This window comes from Astatotilapia calliptera, chromosome 5 (assembly GCF_964374335.1).
Source record: "Astatotilapia calliptera chromosome 5, fAstCal68.1, whole genome shotgun sequence".
NCBI lineage: Eukaryota > Metazoa > Chordata > Actinopteri > Cichliformes > Cichlidae > Astatotilapia > Astatotilapia calliptera.
In genome coordinates, this window is record NC_137426.1 from 28543672 (window position 1) to 28563405 (window position 19734).

General features: G+C 40.9%; 1 protein-coding gene across 2 annotated transcripts; it reads left to right on the forward strand.

Annotated features, from left to right (window-relative positions):
- Nucleotides 1–1164: 1164 nt before the first annotated feature.
- LOC113022820 (monocarboxylate transporter 2-like) lies at nt 1165–13989 on the forward strand. Of its 2 annotated transcripts, none has more exons than XM_026168669.2 (5): nt 1165–1328; nt 1904–2124; nt 5639–5782; nt 8973–9776; nt 13567–13989. In XM_026168669.2, exons 2-5 carry the CDS (start codon nt 1908–1910, stop codon nt 13839–13841), a joined length of 1440 nt encoding a protein of 479 aa, XP_026024454.1. In that variant the 5' UTR covers nt 1165–1328; nt 1904–1907; the 3' UTR covers nt 13842–13989. The 2 variants fall into 2 exon arrangements, with proteins under 2 accessions (XP_026024454.1, XP_026024455.1); XM_026168670.2 differs by having other exon boundaries at nt 1300–1399.
- The last annotated feature ends 5745 nt before the right edge of the window (nt 13990–19734 follow it).

A 19734-nucleotide genomic window follows, 5' to 3' on the forward strand; every position in this document is an offset into this window, starting at 1 on the left:
AAGACCTGGTGGACTCTAAACTGAGCATAAGAATGGGGAAGAAGGGTGGTTTTAATGGCTTAGCGTGTGCAATGGTTGGTGCCAGATAGGTTTGTTTCAGTGTTTCAAACTACTGAAATACTGGGATTTTCCTGCATAACCATCTATAGGGTTTACAGAAAATGGCCTAACAAAGAGAAGGTGTCCACTATTGGATGATGCCTTGATGCCAGAGGTCAGAGGAGAATGCCTAGTGTTCTTTGAGTTGATAGGATTATAAAAAAGTAGCTTAAATGATCAGTTTTTAGACCCAAGGTATGCAGAAGAGCATCTCTGAATGCACAACATGTCAAACCTTGAGGCAAATAGGTTAGAAAAGCAGAAGACCGCTCCTGTCAGCTAAGAACAGGAAGATTATGCTGTGTGCTGTGACACTTGGTAGGGTTAGAGTTTGCTGTCCATGGTCTATGCATGGATCCTTTTTGCCCCATATCAACAGTTCAGGCAGCTGTTTGTAGTGTAATGGTGTCAGGGTTATTTATTTATTTATTTATTTTTGGCACATCCTGAGCCCCTTATTGCAACTGAGCATAATTTAAACACCAACAGCCTCCATGAGTATTATTGCCAACCATATCCATCCCTTTATGGCTATAATGTACCCATCTTCAGATGGCTGCTCCCAGCAGGATAATATGCCACGCCACAAAGTTCAGATCATCTTGAACTGGTTTTTTCTTCACTGTACTCAAATGACCTCCACAGTTAGCAGATCTCAGTTCAGTAAAGCACATTTGAGATCAGAAATATTTCCAGCACCTTGTTGAATCTGTACAATAAAGTTTTAAAGCACTTCTGAAGGCAAGAGTGGGTCCAAACCAGTACTAGAAAGCTATACCTAATAAAGTGTCCAGTCTGTGTGTATTTCACCGGGTAGAAGAGGCGGATCTTGAGTAGTTAGATTATGACCTCAATTTATCAGATCAGATGGGTCAGATTAACTCATTTTGGCTTGGAAAACGCCTGAAAACCATCATTAGGTACATGAAAACATTTTATGTCTGCCAAAGGTAAAGGACACACAGCCGTAACAGCTTTCTTCCTGTTGTAATAGCTTAGTAGTTGTAGAATTTAGTTTTTCCTTCGGCTGTCATACTGAATGCCGCCGCAGACAGCAGTGTGGCTGAAAAACGCAGAGGAGACAAAGCTCATGTCCCATTGATTTAGTGAATCGGATCACCTCGGGTCCATGTGTGCGACATGTGACCAGCAGTCAAATAAAGCTGTAGGCTGGTGAAACTTTGGTCAGGAACTTCGTAAAGAGAGGCTGCGCAGACGCTCAGTGAACGGTGAGATGCAGTCAGGCTTTCTGCAGTATATCCACACACGCTGGTTAACCGGTTTCTTTGTCCACGTGGTGGTGAGTAGCATTCCTGCCCCACTCTGCGCGGAACGGTTTAACGAGACGGAGTGATCGGAAAAGTTATCTTGGCTTGTAAAAAACTCTAATGTGGAATTGCAGTGTCAGACCTTTGGGTCTTGCTGTATTTTAATACGTCTAGGGAAGAAATCACACATTTCCCATTATGATGACCACCACCAACAGCAGCAGCAGTATATTACACAAGAGCTTGCTTTGTTGCGTAGTTTTGCGGGTTATTTCCCCCGCTTCTGTTTACAAACATGGCCGGTGTGGTCTAGCATGTCGCAGAATCTGAAAACAGCCCAAACTTTAAGTTCGGTGTGAGTCCATGTCTCAACTACCTGTCAGCAAGTTTAGAATGATGTTGAGACTTTTATTTTGAAATCCGACTCCTCGTTTTTAGTTAATATGCGCTTGTGTGTTTTACTTAGATTGTACTGCTTTGTTCATGCATGCAGCGACTGTAACACTGTGTCCCCCTGTACTGTACACTCTGAACAGGAACATGCCTCCTGCTCCAGCAGATGTTTTGGGCTCCAAGCCCCTGGATGGCGGTTGGGGCTGGATGGTTGTGATTGGGGCCCATATTTCCATTGGGTTTGCCTACTCCACACCCAAAGCCCTTTCCATTTTCTTTAAAGACATTCAAGAAGACTTGCAGGCTGGCTACAGTGAAATAGCATGGATTTCCTCTATTATGCTAGCTGCCATGTATGCAGGAGGTGAGTTGACTCTGTGTGTGCTTTATTGGTTAAACTGTTTCTAAGCTTTCCTATCCACATAGTTAGCATTACTGTATGCTTTATTTTTGTAGGAACTTTACCTTACAATATAGAGCGCCTTAAGGCAACTGTTGTTGTTATTTGGCGCTGTATAAATAAAACTGAATTGAATTTGAATAGTCTTCTGCAGTCTGTTTTTGTCAGCTGTGATGCTACATCAATAAACCACTTGGTTAGCATAAATATGATAATCTCAAACCCAGAGCTGCTTGGAATGCAGTGTAGTGTGGCCTCATACCTTTAGGCCATCACACCTTTTGTAGTCAGCACCTCTAAATCAGTACTCCTATCACTACTAGAGAACACATTTGTATTGGCTGGTAAATAATAGCCTGCAGGTTAACCAGACTGAGTTTTTTTTTGGTCTCTTGTTCTTTTGTGTTTTATTTAGTTGTCCTAGGGCTCTGACATACCACGTACACCCCATACTAGCACCGATCGTGGTCTGTTGATCAGACTTTCTCTACACCTTCTGTAAGAAGTTGCATCAAGCATTACTAAAGCACAGCTTCAAACCAGCCGACAGCAGACAGATCAGTATTTTGAGAAGTCTGCTCTGTGCATTTGTACTTGGCGATAAGCATCATAAACACAAAAATCCCAGTTTCATAAAGATCGTTTGTGTGGTGTCTGTGTCCGCTGCAAAGGCACGACTGTTGTGTATGGTTGTAATTTAGATTTAGAGAAATACAGTAACGAGTATAACTGGCTTCACATGAGCGACTGCACCCGCTGCCTAATAAAGTGAACGTTGCTTCCATGTAAGTCACCTGACCTAAATTTAAGTCTCTTCACTGAGGTCCAAAGGGAATTTATGGAAGTAAGCACCACTGCATGTGACATCTATTGTACATTTGGGTTTGTAGAAGTGAAGTCAGATGTCACAAATCAGACCCTACTTAGATATATTATATACTGTCTTCAAAATACTAACGTTGAGAATAAATAAAGGTAACAAAAACTGTATTCTCTACGATTTTGTGAAGACATAAATATTTTATTCACTGCTGAAAGAAAAAAGTAGAATCTTGAGTTTTTATTTAGTGTGATTTTCTTCTTGTCTTCTTCTTCTTTTTTTTTTTTTTCCCTGAGTTTGTTAGTATCTGCTTTCAAGGTTGCAGGACAGCACGCTATGTTACTCACCTGCACTCAACTCAGAGCGGCCTAACTAGTGAAATATTCCCCTCCAATGTGGCTCAGGCACAGGACTTTATCATATTGTCCTTGGCAAGGATTCAACAATGTCACCTAGCGGAGGAGAAGGAAAGAGGGGAATATATCAGAGGAAGGTTCAGCACAGTGGGGTCTGACACCAGGCCCCCATGGGAAAGACATGACAGCCTTTTCAGGAAACCTCTGACTCAACGAGTCACAATGATAAACTTATAATGGAAATGGATACGGTGGTAGAACAAGAGATGCCCTATTGTGACACGGCTACAGCGAAAACGATGATCTATCTTTGACCCTGCTCTGAACCTGTGTAACTGTATAAACAGCTGGGTGGATATTTGATTTCCCATACAGTGTTGTGCAGAAGTCTTGAGTCACCCTTCATTCCTTTATATTTTGCTAGAAAAATGGGACACAGGTGCAGCAATTTATTAAAACATGTCAAATCATACATGGAAATAGAGCATATATGGTAAAAAGAATAAATATTGTATCATTCTAACAAGCATGAATGTCAGTATTTGGTATGACCCCCTCTGTTCTTCACACAGCCTGATCTGTCTTAGGCACGCTTTCTTGATTTCTTTAAGTAGTCTTCAGGAATAGTTCTCCAGGCTTCTTGAAGCTGTTGTTTGGATCTTGGCTGCCTTTTGTTGTTTTCTGTCGAGAGTTTGTATTTTTATTTTTTTAAATTCAGGTATGTTTTTACTGCATTAGAGGTGTTTTTGGATCATGATCTGAAAAATGAAGTTTTTGCCAATCAGACACTTTCCAGACGGCTTTGTGTGGTGGATCAAAATCTGTTAATGCTTTTCTGCATTTATTATTCCATCAGTTTTGACAAGATGCCCAACACAACTGGCTGATGTACAGCCCCAAACAATAACAGAGCCTCCACTGGTTGTAGACACTCATTGATCTGAACCAAAAGTTTCACATTTGGATGAATCACTCCATAAGACCTGTTGCCACTGATTTTAAGTCCAGTTCTTGTGTAACTGGGAATACCTCAGCCTTTTCTCCCTTCGGGCTCCCTTAAGAATGCTTTTTCCCTATTTCCCAAGGACACAACTTCTACTTGTCCAGTTTTCCTAGATTTCTTTTTGGACAAACTGCACCATGTTGAGATATGCAATGTCTTCAGCTAATGGCTCTTTAAGGATCACATTGCTAGTGCAAAAATGAAAGAAATTGGAACAAAAAGATTTAATCTATCACTGCTACCACCACTGAACTACACAGCTAAAAACAATTAAAGGAACAGCTTTTAATCAGAGTATAGCATCAGTTCAGTTAAACTGCTGGGATATTGATTAGGTAAGTAGCAGAGGGGGCTGTTAATCAGTTTCACCCACTTTGGTGTTAATGAAATTAACAACAGCTGCACTAGAGGGGCAACAATGAGACAACTGCTAAAACAGGATACTGCTAAAACTCAGTGATGCCCGGGTCCAGATCTGGGAGGAGATTATCCGCTGTCTCATTAGGAGCACACCCCAACGTTGTCACACATGCATACAGGGTAATGTGGGGACATACAACTGAGCATCATTGCTGCATTGTTTTTTTCCACTTTGATTTTTGGGGGGCAGGTTGATCACTTTTATTGCCTTCAAATGATGTGTGAACTTTTCATTCCTAACACTGCCCACATCAGAATACGTATCTTTTTTTCCTCATTGAGATCTGATGCGTTTTCAAACCGTTCCTTTAATTTTTTTTTTTTCGAGAAGCCTGTGTAGTTTGCAATAAGAATATAGAGGTTTTCATTATTCTGGAGAATGACTTGTGGTTCAATGTCACTCTTTCAGGCAAGGTTATGAATGAAGGAAAGAGTGACAGCATATAAAAGGCTTTTTAATTGCTGATTGATCACTGGGTGTAGTGTTTTACATTATCAGGGGAATGTTTAATGACTTGCCAGGTTGCTTTGCTGTGGAGGTCTTCTGTCACCCTCTGTGATGTCCTTTTGCCCTTGGTTTAGATCAGGGATGCTCAACAGCTAATGTGCAAATAATAATGCTTTTCAGATAAAATGAACAGACATTAAAAAAAACATGAAACTCATCTTTTAAGTTATTTATTTTGTTTAATGAGCTATTCATTACAAAATTGTGTGGCAGAATTTAGCCCTATGATCACATGATGAATTTCACTGGTTTAGACCCATCAGTTTACCTTGAAGTAGTAGGTACCCGGATTACTAAAACTTTGGCGACATTAAGACGTAACATAATACAAGAATGTACTGCTCGTTCTCAGTGCTCATCTGTTTTTGCAGGACCGGTGAGCAGCATGTTGGTCAATCGTTTTGGGAGCCGACCAGTTGTCATCATGGGTGGACTGATGTGTGGAGTGTCTATGGTAACCGCATCTTTTGGGAGCTCCATCGCTTATCTCTACTTCTGCATTGGCGTCATTGGAGGTACAGTACTTTTATTCCTAAGCAGTATGCATTACTGCTGCTTGAACAGGTTTTACTTTTTGTGGTCTCACTTTGGGAATTCATAATTGATCACAGACTAAAACCAAGATATCATGCCATACTTGTTTACCATTCAGTTTGCATTCCCATCAATCCTGGTCCCAGTGGGATTGGGATGTTGGCAGTCTGCATCTTTTCACATCCCTTTTAGAATCTCTTGGTTCAGATCTGCTCCCCATAACTAGACTGCCATGCCTTTCCTGAAGGCCCTGGGCATCTGCCCCGGCTCCTAGGGTGCAGTTAGAGCACCGAGGGGACCAGGACCAGGACAGTAATTAAGACAGAACTGTCTCTGATCCCAGAGAGCATGATCTTCCATGGCCCTCTGTACTCTTCCGTAAGCTCCAATCAGGTTCCTCACATGGGGGCTCTCTGCCATCCTAAGAGGCTCATTACCCAGCCAAGGGCCCCTGTGAAGGATTAATAGGCACAGCGAGTGGCTGGGCCATGTGTGGTGCCTGGGGCATGTGTGGGCTCTACACTGTTCCCCTGTGCCTAGTGCACTGACACACAGGCATTAGGCAGTTTTGCCTAGAAGTCATGCAGACATATGCTTACACATACACAAACACCTGCACGTTAATAAAAAAGCACCCCACACACAGCGAAATACATCTCAGAATTATTCCTCCTCGTATACTCCTTCATTCACTCTCTCACTGGTGTTTGTGATGCTGAGAAGCTGGTGAGGTATGCTGTCCTTGTCACTGGAATAATGAATGCTTCTGATTGGTTGGAGCACCTGCCTGGCACCGTTCAAGCACAACACAAGATCACATGAACAGTTTCACGGTTTGTCTCTCTGCACACACCTCAGCTTTAACAATCTGTGTTGCTAAGATTGACTGCATTGGTTATACACACAGTGGACTTTTATTAAATACACCAACTCTTTGAATTTTGGGCTGAAGGAAGAACAACACTCGGTGTATAAATGCTCAATCAACAATCTCTTTAATCAATGCAATTGTCTTTATTCCATACAACACTTTGAGCATTACAAATGTGCGGACGGGAGATGTGCACAGGAGGGTGTCCGGCAAATCTCGACGTGTCTGACCGATTCTCACATTCTCAAAGCTTCGGCCCCCCTCCAAACTAAACATTCAGATTCTTTCTTTTTCTCAGTGAGCGTAAGTTATGACCTTGCCTTCCTGTGCAGTATGTTCTGTTCTTTCTAATCAGAAAAATAAGGCCATGATTCTCTGGAAAGAGTATTTCTTATAAATCAGCAGTATAATGCATCACAAAACAGTTTAATATCCCACACCTGTTTTTCTCAGAATAAACAATCAGTTACAATCAAACAATCAATCTGCTGGTCCCTCTCTAGTCTAAACAACAGTGTTTCAGTAACTTTCTACTAGAAGATGGTCCCCTGTTATCTACTTTCTCCCAGGCAAGCGTGAGCGAGAGTCTACAGCATTCTATCCCCCAAGGACATGTAATCTAATGCCTTTATTTTCAGGGCTGTGTCCACTTAATACTACACTATATATGGCTATATATATGGCATTTTAGTTAATATAAAGCATAGAATTGAGGCACTTCAAATAATTTAATCTCAACACTTTCTAGGACATTTTGATGGTAGTACATATTTATAATTGAACTAAGAGCGTCATTTAAATAGTTTCTATAGTGCTTTTCACACACAAAATGATTACAAGATATATAGTTTGGATCTTGTCTATTTAGTCCGTATGTAATACAAGAAATTTTAAACAAATTCTAAAGTCAACTGGGAGCCAAATTAAAAATGATAAAGCAGGGTTAATGTGAGCTCATTTACTAGAATGTGTTAGTGTGGTTGCAGCATTTTGCATTGCTTGGAGGCGTTAAAGATGTTTTATCTAAGCCTGTAAATAAGGCAATACAATAATCCAGGTGTGACAGCACAAATGCATGGAAAATTCCTCTGTTACTATTTTTGGTACGTCATGATTTGGGGTTCCGTGATCATTTAAAACACACTGTTATGCATTAAAACGGGTACCAGGAACGTAGAAACTGTTTTGCATGTGGTGGCCACAGACCACAGGTTTGCCATAGCATCTCCAGACTCTTTCAGATCTGTCAGATGAGCTCTCAGCGAACCTGCCAGTTCTGATGTTCTCTGGCGAATGCCATTGGAGCTGCACGGTGCTGGTTATGAACACTTCATGGAATCTGTTTATGACACTTTGGTCAGAAACATGCACATGAGCTGCCAGCTGGAGGTCATTTTGCTGGGTCCTGTTCCTTCCCATACAAAGGAGCCGACACCACTCCTGCTGGGTTGGCACCCCTTTACAGCTCTGTCTCCTTGTGTAATGGCCTCCACACTCTTGAGACTGTGCTGGGAGACACAGCAAACCATTTTGAGAAGGTGATGTGCCATCCTGGAGGAGCTGGATTACAACTAAATGGTGCCATGTGGCTTTTTGGAGGTTGCCTTTCCAATGAAGACAACCTGTTGTCACTTTCACTTGCACCAAAACAAGTCTGGCAACAGCTTTAACATATGTTATTATACTGTGATGATTAAGTGTTCCTCTTAAGTTTTAGGGGACAGTGTCATAATTCGGTGACTTGTAGATGTCACATTTATTGGGATTGCAGTCAGTCTTTTTAATTTAAAGTCAAAATAATGTGAAATTCCTCATTAGAAAAGAAAAAATTGCTAAATTACACTTTTTATGTCCCCCTAAAAGCCTAATATAGTAAATCCCCATTTAAATGCATTAAAAAAACAACCAAACAACAAAAACTTTATGCATCATAAGAATACCCTGACATTAGAGGGAGAAATTCTAAACACCGTAGCTATCTAACTGTAACTCTTCATCTTCTTCAAAATAAGGTCCAATTAGATTAAAAATTTCTGCATAGAAAGGCAAGTGAGTAAATGTATTACCCAGGCTCTCCAATTTATTTCTACTTGAATGGAGAAATTATTTCTGAAATAATTCCAGAGTCCTGTAATGAGATTTTAGATGGCAAAAGTGAAATGAGATGGAACCTTAATGAGCAGCCGGCAGATTTAGTCTTAATTTAATTAAGTACCCTTTGGAGCTCAGGTTCAGTAGGGTTTTTCTTCCTGAGGGTTTTTGGAATGTGACTGAGATGTTTTCAATCTTTCTACATGCAGGTTGTGGACTCGCCTTTAACCTGAATGCATCTCTCACCATCATCAGTAAATATTTTCTGGCCAGGCGTCCTTTAGCCAATGGACTTGCTATGGCTGGCAGTCCAGTGTTCCTTTGTTTCCTGGCTCCTCTTAACCAATATCTACTGGGCACATATGGCTGGAGAGGAAGCCTCCTTATCCTGGGGGGTCTGATGCTCAACTGTTGTGTTGCTGGAGCCCTCATGCGACCTGTTTGTAAGACACTCGCTTGTGCACCGCAGCAAAACGTGGATCGGCCAAATAAGTGCAAGACTAAGATAAAAGGAAGCTGTATGAAGAACACAAAGAAGTTTGTGGATCTGTCCTTTTTCAGGGACAGGGGCTTTGTCATTTACCTAATAGGAAATGTCATGTTCATCTTTGGAGCGTATGCACCCATTGTGTTCCTGTCTACCTATGCTGTTAGCCAAGGTGTTGAGAAGTACTCTGCGGCCTACCTGCTCTCCATTATGGGCTTTGTTGACATGTTTGTTCGACCCGGCACCGGCCTGGTAGCCAACAGCAAGTGGATCAGGCCTAGAATTCAGTACTTCTTCAGCTTTGCCATGGTTTTTAATGGAACGTGCCATTTGCTGTGCCCTCTGATGAGGAGCTATACCCTCCTGGTGGTCTACGCAGTATTTTTTGGTGTGGGGTTTGGGATGGTTTTCGCCCTGATATTTGAATGCCTCATGGATCTGATGGGAAATCAGCGCTTCCCCAGCGCCGTTGGACTTGTCACGATCGTGGAGTGCTTCCCCATGCTGCTGGGACCACCTGCTGCAGGTAACACATCCTTCATTCATACATAATCCTTTTTCTGTCTTTCTCTTACACAAGTACACATGTTTACTCTTAGATCACTTAAGATTGCTTTACGCTGCTTCTTTCTACAACTGAGGCAAAGAGCAAGGTAATATATACTTACAAACATGCAGAAACACTTGGGGAAAAGAGAAATTTCCACCATTACAGAGGAAATAACCGCTTTCAAGCGAGAGCAGCCTTGCAAACAATATTTGTTTGTTTATCTCTTTCATTCACAGGCTGTGCATTATGTTGCAGTAAAGCTTGGTAACAGTATCATTCCTGTAAGACAGAGCCGCATTATCACGGAGTATGGATGTTTTGTATTGTATGAGACGCCCACACAAAGATGCAGTTCGTCATGGTGATTTCCTGCTGGAAAGAAGCCATCTATCCTCATGGGCACAGGCTTTCATGACATAATGGAGCATCTGGGGCAAATCCAGGCTTCATTTAAAGATAAGAAAAAAAAAGAAGCTGCATTTTATTTACAGTCTGACTTTAACCACAGCTGGAAGAACATTTGCAATAGCAACAGGTTGGGTATAAAGAGCGTCTTAGTGAGGCACTCAGAAATACAGATGGGCAGTTTACCAGTAAGAAGCAAACTGTGTCTATATTGTGGAACAATTTCAGATTAATGTTTCTCAACATCAGATTGTGAAGACTTTGAATATCTTATCATTTACAGTACATACTATCATCAACAGATTCAGAGAATCTCTGTGCACATGAGACGAGTGTATAATGCCCATGATGCTCAGGCCGTCAATTAAAAGCGGGCACGATTCTATTGTGACAGCTTTTCACTGCAGTGCCAGAAATATATCTATAAACGCAGCCCACTGTAACATCCACAGATATTTCATTGTTGAGGCTTTACGAGGTAAAGTTAGGGTGGTATTGTTTGTATTGTGGTATTGTTGGTTTTCATTGCAGTTATAAAATCATGTTGCAAAACTGATGGGGAAAAAACAATGCCAAACTTTAAGACTGATTCACTTATGCATGAATCTACATCATAGTGTATAAACGTCACATTAGGAAGCACACAGTAAGGTTGGGCGATTGGACCCACCGCTCTTGTAAAAGCTTTTGATCGTTTTTACAAGAGCAATTTATTTATTTGCCCACAAGTAAGTTTGCTAATAATGTTGGTTGAAGCTAATAAAAGCAGTCAATGGAAAAAATAATAGCGCTGTTTTAGCAGCACCGTATTCCAGCTGCGAACAAACCCCCCCTCCTCAGAGTCACCCAAATGCAGCGATTCATTTACTTAAACTCATAATAGAAAGAAAGAACGGCAGTAGCCTATGTTCAGAAAAAACAAAAACATTTTATTTAAATTAAAAAAAAACTAACAAACACAATGGTGGGGAGGGAAACAAAGAGAAACTGGATTCTTTTTTCCACTATAACCGTGTTTACAGGTCGGTCCAGTGTTTGTCTGTCTTACACACTCAACCAAACAACCAATACAAAATTAAACAAAAAGTAAGTTAAAAATCAAAATATCTCTTCAAGCGAACATTAAAAAAAACCCAAACCCTCAGACGTAAAGTCTTTTGTGTGATTCAGTGCATCTCAAATAAATAAATGATTCAATAATCCAAAAAGTAGCTATATTAATACTGAAACAAACAAGAAAAGAAGGTAAAGTATTCCCTCCAAATGAAACTTACAAATAAATTTTAAATGCTTAAATCAGTTGGTGCGTGATTACATTCCCCCGCCCATCAAAAAGTCACCTGCTCGAATATATCGCCCGTCGTCATTTATTGGATTGACGAATGTCAGCTGGAAAATTTTTACATATGCCCCAACCTTAGCACACAGTACTACACTGACCACCTGTTCAGCATTTTGGCTCATTGTCCCTGTAAAACAAAAAGAAAAAAGCTACTAACATTACTATGAGATATAATGTAATAGCCATTTTAGCCTAGAGTTGATTTTGCAATATCAGTCAAAGTATTTCCTCCTTTTGTCAAAAAAAATGATGCTTTTTTTAAATCATTTATTCCACGACTCTTACTGCTTTTCTTAACAAGTCGAGGCAGACCTATTTTGTCCGATAAATTAGTTACCATCTCCTACATGTAACTTTTTTCTTAACTTGTGGCCATCTTTCTTCATGCATGTAAGGATAGACTACAATACTTGTGGGTGTACGCTCCCTAGTGTTTTCAGAAATTTGGTTTTGAAAGGTATTTATCATTTTTGGTGATGTCTGTCAATAACACATACTGTATTGCAGTGAGCAAGCCATCCTCTCTGTTGTTGCTCAACTTGTTCACCAGTGTTCATACAGGCCTAATGTCCTACATAAACAAGGTGAGGATGTACAGTAGTTTAGCTGAACATGACTTAATCAGCTGTGAATATCATCCTGCTGACAAACGCGTCCTTTGCCTCCAACCTGACTTTTAATGAGGTGAAAAGTTACAGGCCCCCCAGTTAGTCTAGAGCGACCGTGTTCCGAGGCGCTCATTTAATAGGGTAAATAAGTGCCTCCCTGCACGTCTAACAATCTCCTCCAGAGGGCTCAATCGTTATGTCTCCCCTATTCTGCTTGTTACTGCTCCCCCAAACCTTCGGGTCAATCCAATTAGGAGGAAGTGAGGTAAGCGGGTGTAATTACCCTTTTGCTTTGGGTGTTTAATGACGCTCAGTTCAAACTCTCGTCATTAAAGTCCTGTACCTGGGCCATAATTAAGCTGTGAATACATTAAAAAAGAGGTGACTATGCCAGATGGACTTAATTACTGCTTAGCCAATCAAGGGCTGTCTTAATGAGGGTGATGGTCATTGGAGTACAGGCACCAGATGAGTGCTATCAATCAGATAATACAGCCGGCATTGAGATGGTTGAAATTGATCCAAATGCAAAGTGACCCCCTCCTAGTATAGTACAGTACATTGCATTCAGTCACACAAACATTATTTTAACACAATCTTCCACTGCAAAGATGGCAGGTGGTATAGTTAAGGAGATCTGCTAAGGGAATCAGTTTAATTTCCTTATAGTTTAACATCATCTTTAATTGGTTTCAGAAGGAGACGGTAGCATGTTTGTACTAAATGTGCTTCCTAATATGTTTGACAAACATCAATTTTATAAAACTGGCCTGATGAATAAACACAGTCATCTTTACTAACTAGATGTTTAATAGTGGAAAGAGAAGGGAAGACTCTAGGAGCAAGAGAAAATAAACAGAAACTAATCCTGCTCAAAATACTTCAGCTTCTGAGGCGAGCTGCCAGGATTCCATACGGCTTTAAGGGGGATTGTAATGCAGTGAGGTGGACAGTCCTAGATGCCGACACTGAGAGAGATAGCGACATTCGCCTATCGATCCGTGTCTGGAGGGGAAAACGGGGGTCGGGGCGACTTGTGGACTTAGGGCTCAGAAAAGCCGCAGGCTGAAATCTGATCTAAACCACATTTGTCACTTTTCTGCAGACTTGAGCTGGATATTTATGGTTCTGAGAATATGCCTCTCTTCTGATTCGTTTTGGTAGCAGCCATCCAAATTGCATTTCCGGCAATTCAGGAGAGCCAAGAAGGGTGTAATGGCCCCGTCATTTCCGAGATGGCTCTTCTCAAATTGGCCTATGCTCACTCTCGCTCTCTTGCACGCACTCATAAGCAATATCTGAGTCTGATCTTCCTCTTCACCTTCAAACTTGCCGTCTAGACGCTATACTCTCACTGTGCTGTGTTTTCTTTGATTAATTTTAAATATTCTTTCTGGCCTCCTCCACACAGGGTTACTGGTAGACATCTTTGGCGACTACAAGTACCTTTTCCTCATGTGTGGCTCAGTCATCACGACTGGCGGGCTTTTTCTCTTCGTCATGAACATCTACAACTACCACATGCTGGAGAAAGAAAAGAGAGCTAAAGACCGAGAGCGTAACCAAACTAACATAGAGAACCAGGAGCAGATGAGCATCTCAGCGGCAGAGATGGAGCAGCCTGAAGCTGAGGAGACGGAGATGAGCGCAGCCCAGCAGGACCCAGAGAGTGCCGAAACAAAATGAAATGTGATTGCTTTATTTAGCGTGAATGCAGCGGGGTGATAGTTGTAGCTGTACAGGTTGATCTTAGCACAGATTGCTTTCTGCTTGCTCGCACTCATTTTTAACAGACTGATTTATTCGTTCAGTCAGTCGGCAATTACTTTGACTTTTGATGAACTGTAAAGTCTTTCAACCAGCAGACAACACAGAGACTACAGCCATGCTAACAGGTTGTATAGCAACTTGAGCTAATTGCTAATATCGGCGCGCAAAGCTGCTTAACGTTGTTAAACGTGGAGATTTCTCACTGGTATAGATTTTTGACTATATTCACCATGTTAGCTTAGTGTGTTTCCTTTTTTTTAATTACTTTTGCTAATTAGCACAAGGTAGAGCTAAAGCTGATGGAAGTTTTGCTGTACAAGCCATACATACATACATACATACGTACATGAACAACTTTGACCTGATTATGGCTCTTGATGAAGAATTGAAGATGGTTAACCAATTTTTTTTGAAAGTTTAAAAGTTTTTTCCTGTGCATGTGAGTTTGTGCAGCCTGTAAGTAAATATCAGTATTGGGTCAAGTTTTTTTTAAATGAGAAATGCATCTTGTTGGAGTACCTTTTGTGTTACCAAAAACAAAACCCTTTTTGCAATTCATTCTTGATCCTGCCAGTTATTTTGTTCTGAAGGCACAACTCTTATTATACATTAACCTTTTGATTTGTATTGATCTACCTCATTGCAAACCGATATGAGTGCCTTTTACTCTGTAAACAACAAAAAGCTGTTTGTTTTTCCACAGAGTAGGATGGGGAACTAAAACTAGAAGTTATTATTTCTGAGTTGACTCACTGGCACCTCTTTATCAGTGGACCTCGCCAGCAGCTGTGTTGTGAAGCTGTTGTGCTTTTTCACATTTCAAGCAGCGCTGTTTGTAGCTGAGAGACATTGTTTTCTCAGACACAGTCTGTGATTTCTTGTATTGTTGTTCTTTTTTCTGCACAATTGAAAAGTGATGCGAATATTTACTGTAAAAAATGTAAATTCTGGAATTTACAGTTTGTTGATCAGGTCTTGTTGTCAAAATGATATGATGCTACCCTGTGCATCAAGTTTGGTTGAACTCTTGATGGTTCAGGAGGGGTTTGTGGACAGACAGAGATTTCTGTTTTTATAGTAAGTTACAGCAAATCTCATGTTTTTATTACTTTCCTCAGTATGCTTCAAGGTTACATGACACTTTCTAGAAAATGAGTAAATTATCCCACAGCACTAAGGCCACACAGAGGAAGAAAAACTGTGACAGTGATTCTTAAAATGAAATGAAATTGTATTTTCTGTCTTTTTATATAATGCGCTAGTAATGCAGATGTGTCTGGGATTTTCTTTTTTGTTTACTGGGTTAAAAAAAAAGTTACATTTGAGTAGTAATGGATGGAAAAGATGCCATGAATTGCAAATGTGGTATGTTACCTGTGACAACAAAGAAATAAAAGAGTACTGTGACAAAGTACAAAGCTAAGACCTTTAGCTATATGTCAAACTTTAGCTGCTCTAAACAGCTAATTTCTCTACTGTTTAAATATCAGTCATCTCTTTAACATTCATGGGGAAATTATGACCAGCATGTTTTACTAATTTACAGTCATCTGTCCACTCTGTCAGCTCTCTAGAGGTATGACATTTGTACAACTGCACCTGCCTGGACTCTGGAGCAATGTTGAATTGTGTACTTTCCTTTAAACATGTGATGTTTTTCCATCGTTGTTTTCACCGTACTGAAAACACTGATATTTTGTTGTAGTATTGCACATGCAGTGATTACATTTTATAACTTCTACTTTCTGTATGTGAAATACCCTGTCTGCTGGTCCATATATTTCCATTTTTTTTTGGTTGGTCTTTGTAAAGTCTGTAAAGTTTAAACATACACTAACAAAGCCTGTTGTTGGAGTCTTAAACTGACTTTAATTCTGTAATCAACAGCACATGATGACACCTTTTTAACCTTTTTAACCGTTTGTCAGTATTTATTAATTTCAAGCTGAAACACAAACTAACGAGTGCCCCAAAATGATGCCATAATTTTGTGTTGACATTTAACAGTCACATTTATTTTATGGAGAAGATGGATTTGTATAAACTGTTAATCGATTTAATGCTATGTATTTGCTTTTCTTATTTGATTTCTTTATCTGAGTAACAATTTTAAGGTTTACTTTTCGAAACTGTTCTGATTCTTTTGAAATTTACACACCACATCTGACATATTTTTAAGATGTGCGAATTGTACCAATAATGGTAGATGACACTATGTGGTTTATCTATGTAGATGATTATTTAGGTCTTCAAATGAGAAGGATGAATAGCCCTGTTTAATTTCCCTCCTCACTTTTTGCACTATCCAGCGTGCTTTTTTTGCATTTCACTTTCATCCGGCGATGCTCAAGAAATGCCATCAAATCAAGATGTAGCGTGCAGCTTTTTCAATGTTGGCGCCTGTGTCCAATTTTTCACGACAATTAGAAAACTGGGGAACAAGTTTGGAAATGTCAGCCGCTTAAGGGTGTGAGCGCCTAATGAACCAAAGCCCGGCTGTTCCAGGCTAGTGCTCCTGTGTGCGGCCTCACACGCATCAGCAAATCAGTGGGCCAATAAATTAGAAATGCACAGGCGAGTACAGATACACACGTGTTTGCTATCTCCTGTCCCTTTGCTGAGTATTATACAAGGTCTTTGGACATGACAAGGTGGAAAGGTACCCGAGAGACGAGGCTGCGGTTGCAGCGGCCAGGAATCTGTTTGTCATTATTATATTCACTCTCACCTCGTGCTCCCCTCTGGCCTCCTGACCCTCCTCTACAGGCTGCCCTTCTCATAATGTTTGTTCCTGTGGAGTTCCATAAATGTTGTCCTCCATGCCCAATGGTAAAAAAAAACACAAGACTTCTGGATCTCCAGAGGGTCTTGGAGGTGGTCCAATGACTAGGCAATGCTGGGTGAAAAGTGCTGTGGAGCAAAAAATAAACAGCCGTGAATAAAATGGCTTGAGGGTAGTTTACACTTCTGCATTGCTGTTTAGTAATTTCACAGTTAATGCAATGTTATGTGATCATGATCTCAATAAACACGGGCTACGTCCTTACTAAAGGGTTCTTTTGGTGTTCTTTCTCCTTGCATCATGGGTTTTAGTGTCTTGCCCAGTAGATCTCTGTCTGCTGAGGTTACAGCAAAATGTAATATAATTGCAAAATAGCTGGAAACACTAAGTAGCATCTGTGGCTGTAAATGTAAACAGGAAGAGTAGTGTTAGAGTGCTTCTTCCTTATCTGTTTATGACGACTACAATTAGAATGCATCTGCTTGTTCTAAGTGTAACTGGCAGCTCTCAGTTACAGTAACTGTCAGTCGGTGTTAAAGAGGTAGCGAGCTCAGGAGTGTGTGAATCTAAGTGGGTATCACTCTTCATAAAGCATCCTACGTACGCCACGAAACGTTCTTAGACTGGCGCGTGGATGCTGACTGTCAGCCGTTCTCTTGACCTTTGGATCTGTGCAAATCAGATCCTAGTTGTTTACAATAGGGGGGGCTGACCTGATGAATCTAGTGGTCTTACACAAGCGAAAAGTTGGAGACGAGCAGGAAAGAAAGAATGTACTCCCGAAGGGCTCAAAGAGCACTGGCATCTATCAACAGAAGAAATTGAATGGGATGTTTCGGAGCAGCAGAGATTAGATAGACCCGGGGTTGTTGAGCAAGCAGAGGCACCCGATGTAATGGTTTCCTGGCTGCAGTGAGATCAAACTTATAGAAGGCAGCGAAGGAGGACAAGTGTGCACACACATAAATACACAGACACACTGCGAAGCCTACAGCGGCCTTTAGGGTTAAAGAAGAGATGTGGCGCATGGTTATTTGCTCAGGGACTGCACTGTATGGGATGAGAGAAGATGACACTGGAGAGGTGCTATTTTCACATTAGCCACATTTTCATTAGCGCATGCAGACGCTAGGTTTCTTGTGATTGATTTCAAAAGTTAATCAAATCAGAGAGCTTATAGATCAAGTTTAATCGAGTACAACTGGAAATACAGTGCTGTGCAAAAGTCTTGAGCCACAGTTGAAAGTTCTCCAGGTCTCTAAAGGTTTTCTTTGGATATTAGCTTCTTTTCCACTTATTTTCAGTCCAGTTCCTGCATCTGACTATTTTTAGAGTAATGTTTTTTTTAACCACTTTACACTAAATCATTCAAAGATAAAAAAAAAAAGGCACCTAGCACAAGGGTTGAGGCAGTGTTGTGCTGACACATACCAAAGAACACATTTTAAATTGCATCTTTAGGCACTTTGTTACGAGCAGTTTGCAACAAGAGGACATCATCTCTTGAATTAAATCTACAAAAACTGTCAAGGATAACATTCCCAGATTTTCAAAACTAGTATTTTTGCACCAACAATGTGATTCCCAAAGAGCTGTTAGCTGAAACATTATATTGGCATTGTGGACAAACTGAGCATGTGGAGGACAAAAGAAAAAATAGCAGGCCTACCGCAGATGAACAGCATCTGAAAATGATGTCAGCAAGAAATAAATACCAGAAAAAAATACCAGACACAGGAACTGAGAGATGCATCTGATCCTTGTGTTGATCCATCGACTGTCTGCTTAAGCCTCTTTGGAAATGGTTTTATTAGAAGGGGAAACGGGGAAAAAAAGGCTGAGGTATACATCAGAAAATCAGTGGTCTGTTGGAGCGATGAAGCCAAATGTGAAAATTTGGTTCAAATTGCAGGAGGTCATTAGAGGTACAACTGTCAATGTTTTGGCTGTACTTCAGTCAGTGCTGTTGGATACATGAGCAAATATGAACAGAGAAAAGTAGAGTCAGATTTTATTCACGTTTCAACTGGAAAGTGTCTGATTGACAACTTCAGCTGCACAATACTGTATTATAACATACCGACGACAAACCTGGGTTTTCTTTCCTATGGTTCATATTCAGTATAAAAAAAATTAAGCGTACCTATTGGGTCCTGAAAGTACCACAGTTATTCATTAATTCATTCAGCTGATCCAAACAACGGTCTGATGGGGGCAATTTTCCCCTACGGCACATTTTGCTCTCTTCTATGTGACAGAGAACAGACATTCCCATTGTCTAGTTGTCACAAAAAAAATTGGGGGAAAGATGCAAAAGACAAATAGGGAAATGCAAGTCACAGGATAACTGGTGCAAAATAAAGAATGAACACGCCAGAAAAGGGTGAGAGAAGGTAAAAGAAGGGGCGTTTGCTACTTGGGGAAGTAAAGCAAACCCCTTTCCATCCATCATCCCTGTCTCTGTCCCGTCGACTGAGCAGGGGAGGTAATGAAAGTAATTTAATGTGTATCTATAATTAATATGCTCTCTTTGGGCGGTGTGGTTGGGCCGAACGGGTGATAGAGTGTGTTTATTATGCGTGTGAGGGAGCTGGAGTGACGGGGCACTGGGCCACTGACATGGTAATTCACTAGCCATCACTCCTGCAGCGCCGAGGTCAGATCGGTGCAGCTATATGTGGCACCACTGGCTCAAGCGTTCCCATAGGTCCATGTAGAAAGTGGGTTTTTGTTCTTTTCATCTCGTGTCTATTCCGTCTCTCTGAGAGCCTCCTGAAGAAAGGGGAGAAAGAAGGCAAAGCACGTAGCAGCGCCCCGGGCCAGTGTTCTCCCTCTATGTGTCCCTTTTTTCCATCCCTTTCTTACCCTCCATGTATTTCACTCACTTGCCTTCCAGTCCACAACTTCCCTCCTCTCCCTGCTCCCTGCTCGGTTAGTAAACCCCCTGTCTTCACGTCTTCATAGCTCCACCACTACTTCTTTATATCCCCTAAAATTTGCTCCCTTTCTAAGAAGACTCAGTGAATG

Excerpts from the sequence above, each read along its gene's own strand:
- LOC113022820 (XM_026168669.2), top strand. The coding sequence starts at position 1,908 with ATGCCTCCTGCTCCAGCAGATGTTTTGGGCTCCAAGCCCCTGGATGGC. Across the intron at positions 2,125-5,638 it reads AGCTGCCATGTATGCAGGAG|GACCGGTGAGCAGCATGTTG; the intron begins GTGAGTTGACTC and ends CTGTTTTTGCAG. Across the intron at positions 9,777-13,566 it reads GCTGGGACCACCTGCTGCAG|GGTTACTGGTAGACATCTTT; the intron begins GTAACACATCCT and ends TCCTCCACACAG.